General features: G+C 38.8%; 1 protein-coding gene across 1 annotated transcript in view; it reads left to right on the top strand.

Annotated features, from left to right (window-relative positions):
- The first annotated feature begins 534 nt into the window (after window positions 1-534).
- The window catches only part of LOC135509758 (anoctamin-3-like), a 97672-nt gene continuing 87344 nt past the window's right edge, over window positions 535-10862 (top strand). Inside the window, 1 exon segment of the mRNA XM_064930660.1 lies at window positions 535-778. Coding sequence (XP_064786732.1) covers window positions 733-778 — 46 coding nt within the window. The 5' untranslated portion in view covers window positions 535-732.

The raw sequence follows: 10862 nt of genomic DNA, 5'->3' as shown, positions 1-10862 counted from the left end.
CAGTCAGGACACCCCGAGGTAATGCTGCCAGTCGGGACACCCCCAGGTAATGCTGCCAGCCAGGACACCCCCAGGTAATGCTGCCAGCCAGGACACCCCCAGGTAATGCTGCCAGCCAGGACACCCCCAGGTAATGCTGCCAGCCAGGACACCCCCAGGTAATGCTGCCAGCCAGGACACCCCCAGGTAATGCTGCCAGCCAGGACACCCCCAGGTAATGCTGCCAGCCAGGACACCCCCAGGTAATGCTGCCAATCAGGACAGACAATTAGTCGATGTTGGTGTGGTGAGGGTGGTAGACCCTGTGTCATGAAGATATTTTATCAAGGAGAATGGATATTATTATTTGTAATTTTTTAAATATTTGGTCGTTTTACTGAGCAGAAGCAGTGGCCTAAATTCAGAACCAGGTTCGCTGTGTGCGGAAAAAGGGGGTGGAGAGGAGGGACCATGGGGCCATCACGGGACCTCCCCTCCCGCCCGTTACCATGACAACAGCCATGGATGGGGGAGCCACATGTGGAGGGAGGAGAGGAGATCAGTACAGGTGTTGATGTGGCTTTATTCATCCTTGCTGTGATGACTGCAGGTTACTGGACATGGATAGCTGCTGTCAGAACACCTACGCAATCTCATCATAGTTTCCCATGTATTCGGTAACCTCGCTTTTCGGAATACGGAGCGTATAATTTAATTTACGGTGGAAATAATTAGCACCAACCAAACGATACTATGGTGCATCACTCGGGATCCACACAGTCCTTCAAGCAACAAAACGGTTAGTAGTTATGAGTGTGTTGGTTTCGTTTTGATTCAGTCGTGTTACTTTTTAATGTGATGGTCGAAGTGGACTTGTACCTTGTTCACTAGTTTGTGAATTCTGTTTTTTCTGGAATGACGAGCTGTCACGAGCGTGCACCTCTGCTTCATTCCCTCCTCGCGCGCGCTATGATAACAGGGTTTCCTTGGAACGGGTGACACCGAGACGGTGCTGGCTGTTCTCTACAGTCTGAAATCATGTCAGGATATTTGTCCATTTGTTGTCATTTTACCATTGAAATGAATTGACTTTTGACAAACAATCACATTTCTATTGTGATGCAACATGATATTGATGAGCCAGGCTAAATGAGCCCAAATAATACCCTTTTTTTAAATGTTGCGTGCGTCCATAAATCAGACACATTGATTGGTAGTTGCACACTTGTTTTCAAAGCCTATCATCATTGGCAGTCTATTCCCTATGCAGAGCACTACCTGGGACTGGAGCACACGACCTGGGTCTAGACAGGTAGTCTATCGGTTACGAGCGTTTGGGGCAATAACCGAAAGGGCACTGGTTCGAATCCCCGAGCAGACATGGTGGGGGAAAAAAATCTGATTATGTGCCCTTTGAGCAAGGCACTCTCTCTATTGATCTATAAGTCTCTCTATTGATCTATAAGTCTCTCTATTGATCTATAATTCTCTCTATTGATCTATAAGTCTCTCTATTGATCTATACGTCTCTCTATTGATCTGTTGGTTTATAAGTCTCTCTATTGATCTATAAGTCTCTCTATTGATCTATAAGTCTCTCTATTGATCTATACGTCTCTCTATTGATCTATACGTCTCTCTATTGGTCTATAAGTCTCTATTGATCTATACGTCTCTCTATTGATCTATACGTCTCTATTGATCTATACGTCTCTCTATTGATCTATACGTCTCTCTATTGTTCTATACGACTCTCTATTGATCTGTTGGTTTATAAGTCTCTCTATTGATCTATAAGTCTCTCTATTGATTTATAAGTCTCTCTATTGATTTATAAGTCTCTCTATTGATTTATAAGTCTCTCTATTGATTTATAAGTCTCTCTATTGATTTATAAGTCTCTCTATTGATTTATACGTCTCTCTATTGATCTATACGTCTCTCTATTGATCTATACGTCTCTCTATTGATTTCTAAGTCTCTCTATTGATCTATACGTCTCTCTATTGGTCTATACGTCTCTCTATTGATCTATACGTCTCTCTATTGGTTTATACGTCTCTCTATTGGTTTATACGTCTCTCTTTATACGTCTATTGATCTATAAGTCTCTCTATTGATTTATAAGTCTCTCTATTGATTTATAAGTCTCTCTATTGATTTATAAGTCTCTCTATTGATCTATACGTCTCTCTATTGATCTATACGTCTCTCTATTGATCTATACGTCTCTATTGATTTCTAAGTCTCTCTATTGATCTATACGTCTCTCTATTGGTCTATACGTCTCTCTATTGATCTATACGTCTCTCTATTGGTCTATACGTCTCTCTATTGGTCTATAAGTCTCTCTATTGATTTATTGGTCTATAAGTCTCTCTATTGATCTATACGTCTCTCTATTGATCTATATGTCTCTCTATTGATCTGTTGGTTTATAAGTCTCTCTATTGATCTATACGTCTCTCTATTGATCTATACGTCTCTCTATTGATCTATACGTCTCTCTATTGATCTATACGTCTCTCTATTGATCTATACGTCTCTCTATTGATCTATACGTCTCTCTATTGATCTATAAGTCTCTCTATTGATCTGTTGGTTTATAAGTCTCTCTATTGATCTATACGTCTCTCTATTGGTCTATAAGTCTCTCTATTGATCTATAAGTCTCTCTATTGATCTATAATTCTCTCTATTGATCTATACGTCTCTCTATTGATTTATAAGTCTCTCTATTGATCTATACGTCTCTCTATTGATCTATACGTCTCTCTATTGATCTATAAGTCTCTCTATTGATCTATAAGTCTCTCTATTGATCTATAAGTCACTCTATTGATCTATAATTCTCTCTATTGATCTATAAGTCTCTCTATTGATCTATAAGTCTCTCTCTATTGATCTGTTGGTTTATAAGTCTCTCTATTGATCTATAATTCTCTCTATTGATCTATAATTCTCTCTATTGGTCTATAAGTCTCTCTATTGATCTATAATTCTCTCTCTTGATCTATACGTCTCTCTATTGATCTATAAGTCTCTCTATTGATCTATAAGTCTCTCTATTGATCTATACGTCTCTCTATTGATCTATAAGTCTCTCTATTGATCTATAAGTCTCTCTATTGATCTATAAGTCACTCTATTGATCTATAATTCTCTCTATTGATCTATAAGTCTCTCTATTGATCTATAAGTCTCTCTCTATTGATCTGTTGGTTTATAAGTCTCTCTATTGATCTATAATTCTCTCTATTGATCTATAATTCTCTCTATTGGTCTATAAGTCTCTCTATTGATCTATAATTCTCTCTCTTGATCTATACGTCTCTCTATTGATCTATAAGTCTCTCTATTGATCTATAAGTCTCTATTGGTTTATACGTCTCTCTATTGGTTTATACGTCTCTCTATTGGTCTATAAGTCTCTCTCTTGATCTATAAGTCTCTCTATTGGTTTATACGTCTCTCTATTGGTTTATACGTCTCTCTATTGGTCTATACGTCTCTCTGTTGATCTGTTGGTTTATAAGTCTCTATTGATCTATAAGTCTCTATTGATCTATAAGTCTCTATTGATCTGGCTGACAGGTGCTGTCTGAGTAGTAATGAGTGTTCTATCTATCTGGCTGATAACCTCTCAGCAGAGAGGACGTAGTATAATTCTGTGCTTAGTAGGGAATGAGGAGCTGTTGTTTATTAGGTGTGTGTGTGTGGTAATGTAACATTATAGGCTTATACAGTATTTGTTGTTTTATTTGTTTACTGTAAACATGAACTTCAAACATTTCCATGTGTAACTCTGTGTTGTATGTGTCACACTGCTTTGGTTTATCTTGGCCAGGTCGCAGTTGAAAATGAGAACTTGTTCTCAACTAGCCTACCTGGTTAAATAAAGGTGAAATAAATCAAATGAATGAATGAACCAAGGGGTAGTGTCCTCGTCTGCAGGCGTATGACTGAATTGTATGCTGTAACAAGATTATATCGGCATTTCTGTTGGTTTCTAAGGGTTATTCGCCTGTACCCATAGGAGAACTCCTTAGAAAAATCAATTTTGGTTCCAGGTAGAACCCTGGAACCGATTCCATAAGGGGTTTTACCTGGAATCAAAAGGGGTTTTACCTGGAATCAAAAGGTTTTTTACCTGGAATCAAAAGCGGTTTTACCTGGAATCAGTATGTTGGGGTCCTTTACTGTTATGGATTCAAAGGGGTTTTACCTGGAATCAGTCAGTAGTCCTGTACTGTTATTCCCAGTAGTCCTGTACTGTTATGTTGATTCAGTCAGTAGTCCTGTACTGTTATGTTGATTCAGCCAGTAGTCCTGTACTGTTATGTTGATTCCCAGTAGTCCTGTACTGTTATGTTGATTCAGTCAGTAGTCCTGTACTGTTATGTTGATTCAGCCAGTAGTCCTGTACTGTTATGTTGATTCCCAGTAGTCCTGTACTGTTATGTTGATTCAGCCAGTAGTCCTGTACTGTTATGTTGATTCAGCCAGTAGTCCTGTACTGTTATGTTGATTCAGTCAGTAGTCCTGTACTGTTATGTTGATTCAGCCAGTAGTCCTGTACTGTTATGTTAATTCAGCCAGTAGTCCTGTACTGTTATGTTGATTCAGCCAGTAGTCCTGTACTGTTATGTTGATTCAGCCAGTAGTCCTGTACTGTTATGTTGATTCAGCCAGTAGTCCTGTACTGTTATGTTGATTCAGCCAGTAGTCCTGTACTGTTATGTTGATTCCCAGTAGTCCTGTACTGTTATGTTGATTCAGCCAGTAGTCCTGTACTGTTATGTTGATTCACTCAGTAGTCATGTACTGTTATGCTGATTTCCAGTAGTCCTGTACTGTTATGTTGATTCAGTCAGTAGTCCTGTACTGTTATGTTGATTTCCAGTAGTCCTGTACTGTTATGTTGATTCAGCCAGTAGTCCTGTACTGTTATGTTGATTCAGTCAGTAGTCCTGTACTGTTATGTTGATTCAGCCAGTAGTCCTGTACTGTTATGTTGATTCAGTCAGTAGTCCTGTACTGTTATGTTGATTCAGTCAGTAGTCCTGTACTGTTATGTTGATTCAGTCAGTAGTCCTGTACTGTTATGTTGATTCAGTCAGTAGTCCTGTACTGTTATGTTGATTCCCAGTAGTCCTGTACTGTTATGTTGATTCAGTCAGTAGTCCTGTACTGTTATGTTGATTCAGTCAGTAGTCCTGTACTGTTATGTTGATTCAGCCAGTAGTCCTGTACTGTTATGTTGATTCAGTCAGTAGTCCTGTACTGTTATGTTGATTCAGTCAGTAGTCCTGTACTGTTATGTTGATTCAGTCAGTAGTCCTGTACTGTTATGTTGATTCAGCCAGTAGTCCTGTACTGTTATGTTGATTCAGCCAGTAGTCCTGTACTGTTATGTTGATTCAGTCAGTAGTCCTGTACTGTTATGTTGATTCAGCCAGTAGTCCTGTACTGTTATGTTGATTCAGTCAGTAGTCCTGTACTGTTATGTTGATTCAGTCAGTAGTCCTGTACTGTTATGTTGATTCAGTCAGTAGTCCTGTACTGTTATGTTGATTCAGTCAGTAGTCCTGTACTGTTATGTTGATTCAGTCAGTAGTCCTGTACTGTTATGTTGATTCAGTCAGTAGTCCTGTACTGTTATGTTGATTCAGTCAGTAGTCCTGTACTGTTATGTTGATTCAGTCAGTAGTCCTGTACTGTTATGTTGATTCAGTCAGTAGTCCTGTACTGTTATGTTGATTCAGTCAGTAGTCCTGTACTGTTATGTTGATTCAGTCAGTAGTCCTGTACTGTTATGTTGATTCAGTCAGTAGTCCTGTACTGTTATGTTGATTCAGTCAGTAGTCCTGTACTGTTATGTTGATTCAGTCAGTAGTCCTGTACTGTTATGTTGATTCCCAGTAGTCCTGTACTGTTATGTTGATTCAGTCAGTAGTCCTGTACTGTTATGTTGATTCAGTAGTCCTGTACAGTAGTCCTGTACTGTTATGTTGATTCAGTCAGTAGTCCTGTACTGTTATGTTGATTCAGTCAGTAGTCCTGTACTGTTATGTTGATGTCAGTAGTCCTGTACTGTTATGTTGATTTCTGTTATGTTGATTCAGTCAGTAGTCCTGTACTGTTATGTTGATTCCCAGTAGTCCTGTACTGTTATGTTGATTGTCAGTATCCTGTACTGTTATGTTGATTCAGTCAGTAGTCCTGTACTGTTATGTTGATTCAGTCAGTAGTCCTGTTATGTTGATTTAGTCCTGTACTGTTATGTTGATTCAGTCAGTAGTCCTGTACTGTTATGTTGATTCAGTCAGTAGTCCTGTACTGTTATGTTGATTCAGTCAGTAGTCCTGTACTGTTATGTTGATTCAGTCAGTAGTCCTGTACTGTTATGTTGATTCAGTCAGTAGTCCTGTACTGTTATGTTGATTCAGTCAGTAGTCCTGTACTGTTATGTTGATTCAGTCAGTAGTCCTGTACTGTTATGTTGATTCAGTCAGTAGTCCTGTACTGTTATGTTGATTCAGTCAGTAGTCCTGTACTGTTATGTTGATTCCCAGTAGTCCTGTACTGTTATGTTGATTCAGTCAGTAGTCCTGTACTGTTATGATTCAGTCAGAGTCCTTACTGTTATGTTGATTCAGTAGTCCTGTACTGTTATGTTGATTCAGTCAGTAGTCCTGTACTGTTATGTTGATTCAGTCAGTAGTCCTGTACTGTTATGTTGATTCAGAGTCCTGTACTGTTATGTTGATTCAGTCAGTAGTCCTGTACTGTTATGTTGATTCAGTCAGTAGTCCTGTACTGTTATGTTGATTCAGTCAGTAGTCCTGTACTGTTATGTTGATTCAGTCAGTAGTCCTGTACTGTTATGTTGATTCAGTCAGTAGTCCTGTACTGTTATGTTGATTCCCAGTAGTCCTGTACTGTTATGTTGATTCAGTCAGTAGTCCTGTACTGTTATGTTATGTTGATCCTGTACTGTTATGTTGATTCAGTCAGTAGTCCAGTTGATTCAGTCAGTAGTCCTGTACTGTTATGTTGATTCCAGTAGTCCTGTACTGTTATGTTGATTCAGTCAGTAGTCCTGTACTGTTATGATTGTCAGTAGTCCTTACTGTTATGTTGATTCAGTAGTCCTGTACTGTTATGTTGATTCAGTCAGTAGTCCTGTACTGTTATGTTATGATTTCAGTAGTCCTGTACTGTTATGTTGATTCAGTCAGTAGTCCTGTACTGTTATGTTGATTCAGTCAGTAGTCCTGTACTGTTATGTTGATTCAGTCAGTAGTCCTGTACTGTTATGTTGATTCAGTCAGTAGTCCTGTACTGTTATGTTGATTCAGTCAGTAGTCCTGTACTGTTATGTTGATTCAGTCAGTAGTCCTGTACTGTTATGTTGATTCAGTAGTCCTGTACTGTTATGTTGATTCAGTCCTGTACTGTTATGTTGATTCAGTCCAGTAGTCCTGTACTGTTATGTTGATTCAGTCAGTAGTCCTGTACTGTTATGTTGATTCAGTAGTCCTGTACTGTTATGTTATGTATGTTGATTCAGTCAGTAGTCCTGTACTGTTATGTTGATTCAGTCAGTAGTCCTGTACTGTTATGTTGATTCAGTCAGTAGTCCTGTACTGTTATGTTGATTCAGTCAGTAGTCCTGTACTGTTATGTTGATTCAGTAGTCCTGTACTGTTATGTTGATTCAGTAGTCCTGTACTGTTATGTTGATTCAGCCAGTAGTCCTGTACTGTTATGTTGATTCAGTCAGTAGTCCTGTACTGTTATGTTGATTCAGTCAGTAGTCCTGTACTGTTATGTTGATTCAGTCAGTAGTCCTGTACTGTTATGTTGATTCAGTCAGTAGTCCTGTACTGTTATGTTGATTCAGTCAGTAGTCCTGTACTGTTATGTTGATTCAGTCAGTAGTCCTGTACTGTTATGTTGATTCAGTAGTCCTGTACTGTTATGTTGATTCAGTCAGTAGTCCTGTACTGTTATGTTGATTCAGTCAGTAGTCCTGTACTGTTATGTTGATTCAGTCAGTAGTCCTGTACTGTTATGTTGATTCAGCCAGTAGTCCTGTACTGTTATGTTGATTCAGTCAGTAGTCCTGTACTGTTATGTTGATTCAGTCAGTAGTCCTGTACTGTTATGTTGATTCAGTCCTGTACTGTTAGTAGTCCTGTACTGTTATGTTGATTCAGTCAGTAGTCCTGTACTGTTATGTTGATTCAGTCAGTAGTCCTGTACTGTTATGTTGATTCCTGTACTGTTATGTTGATTCAGTAGTCCTGTACTGTTATGTTGATTCAGTCAGTAGTCCTGTACTGTTATGTTGATTCAGTCAGTAGTCCTGTACTGTTATGTTGATTCAGTCAGTAGTCCTGTACTGTTATGTTGATTCAGTCCAGTAGTCAGTAGTCCTGTACTGTTATGTTGATTCAGTCAGTAGTCCTGTACTGTTATGTTGATTCAGTCAGTAGTCCTGTACTGTTATGTTGATTCAGTCAGTAGTCCTGTACTGTTATGTTGATTCAGTCAGTAGTCCTGTACTGTTATGTTGATTCAGTCAGTAGTCCTGTACTGTTATGTTGATTCAGTCAGTAGTCCTGTACTGTTATGTTGATTCAGTCAGTAGTCCTGTACTGTTATGTTGATTCAGTCAGTAGTCCTGTACTGTTATGTTGATTCAGTCAGTAGTCCTGTACTGTTATGTTGATTCAGTCAGTAGTCCTGTACTGTTATGTTGATTCAGTCAGTAGTCCTGTACTGTTATGTTGATTCAGTCAGTAGTCCTGTACTGTTATGTTGATTCAGTCAGTAGTCCTGTACTGTTATGTTGATTCAGTCAGTAGTCCTGTACTGTTATGTTGATCAGTCAGTAGTCCTGTACTGTTATGTTGATTCAGTCAGTAGTCCTGTACTGTTATGTTGATTCAGTCAGTAGTCCTGTACTGTTATGTTGATTCAGTCAGTAGTCCTGTACTGTTATGTTGATTCAGTCAGTAGTCCTGTACTGTTATGTTGATTCAGTCAGTAGTCCTGTACTGTTATGTTGATTCAGTCAGTAGTCCTGTACTGTTATGTTGATTCAGTCAGTAGTCCTGTACTGTTATGTTGATTCAGTCAGTAGTCCAGTAGTCCTGTACTGTTATGTTGATTCAGTCAGTAGTCCTGTACTGTTATGTTGATTCAGTCAGTAGTCCTGTACTGTTATGTTGATTCAGTCAGTAGTCCTGTACTGTTATGTTGATTCAGTCAGTAGTCCTGTACTGTTATGTTGATTCAGTCAGTAGTCCTGTACTGTTATGTTGATTCTGTTATGTTGATTCAGTCAGTAGTCCTGTACTGTTATGTTGATTCAGTCAGTAGTCCTGTACTGTTATGTTGATTCAGTCAGTCAGTCCTGTACTGTTATGTTGATTCAGTCAGTAGTCCTGTACTGTTATGTTGATTCAGTCAGTAGTCCTGTACTGTTATGTTGATTCAGTCAGTAGTCCTGTACTGTTATGTTGATTCAGTCAGTAGTCCTGTACTGTTATGTTGATTCAGTCAGTAGTCCTGTACTGTTATGTTGATTCAGTCAGTAGTCCTGTACTGTTATGTTGATTCAGTCAGTAGTCCTGTACTGTTATGTTGATTCAGTCAGTAGTCCTGTACTGTTATGTTGATTCAGTCAGTAGTCCTGTACTGTTATGTTGATTCAGTCAGTAGTCCTGTACTGTTATGTTGATTCAGTCAGTAGTCCTGTTATGTTGATTCAGTCAGTATTACTGTTATGTTGATTCAGTCAGTAGTCCTGTACTGTTATGTTGATTCAGTCAGTAGTCCTGTACTGTTATGTTGATTCAGTCAGTAGTCCTGTACTGTTATGTTGATTCAGTCAGTAGTCCTGTACTGTTATGTTGATTCTGTTATGCTGATTCAGTAGTCCTGTACTGTTATGTTGATTCAGTCAGTAGTCCTGTACTGTTATGTTGATTCAGTGTAGTCCTGTTATGTTGATTCAGTCAGTAGTCCTTTACTGTTATGTTGATTCAGTCAGTAGTCCTGTACTGTTATGTTGATTCAGTCAGTAGTCCTGTACTGTTATGTTGATTCAGTCAGTAGTCCTGTACTGTTATGTTGATTCAGTCAGTAGTCCTGTACTGTTATGTTGATTCAGTCAGTAGTCCTGTACTGTTATGTTGATTCAGTCAGTAGTCCTGTACTGTTATGTTGATTCAGTCAGTAGTCCTGTACTGTTATGTTGATTCAGTCAGTAGTCCTGTACTGTTATGTTGATTCAGTAGTCCTGTACTGTTATGTTGATTCAGTAGTCCAGTATGTTGATTCCTGTACTGTTATGTTGATTCAGTCAGTAGTCCTGTACTGTTATGTTGATTCAGTCAGTAGTCCTGTACTGTTATGTTGATTCAGTCAGTAGTCCTGTACTGTTATGTTGATTCAGTCAGTAGTCCTGTACTGTTATGTTGATTCAGTCAGTAGTCCTGTACTGTTATGTTGATTCAGTCAGTAGTCCTGTACTGTTATGTTGATTCAGTCAGTAGTCCTGTACTGTTATGTTGATTCAGTCAGTAGTCCTGTACTGTTATGTTGATTCAGTCAGTAGTCCTGTACTGTTATGTTGATTCAGCCAGTAGTCCTGTACTGTTATGTTGATTCAGTCAGTAGTCCTGTACTGTTATGTTGATTCAGTCAGTAGTCCTGTACTGTTATGTTGATTCAGTCAGTAGTCCTGTACTGTTATGTTGATTCAGTCAGTAGTCCTGTACTGTTATGTTGATTCAGTCAGTAGTCCTGTACTGTTATGTTGATTCAGTCAGTAGTCCTGTACTGTTATGTTGATTCAGTCAGTAGTCCTG

Source organism: Oncorhynchus masou, chromosome 22 (assembly GCF_036934945.1).
Source record: "Oncorhynchus masou masou isolate Uvic2021 chromosome 22, UVic_Omas_1.1, whole genome shotgun sequence".
NCBI classification, from domain to species: domain Eukaryota; kingdom Metazoa; phylum Chordata; class Actinopteri; order Salmoniformes; family Salmonidae; genus Oncorhynchus; species Oncorhynchus masou.
Note: the sequence above shows the minus strand (reverse complement) of the source record. Positions and strands in the feature narration are given on the sequence as shown.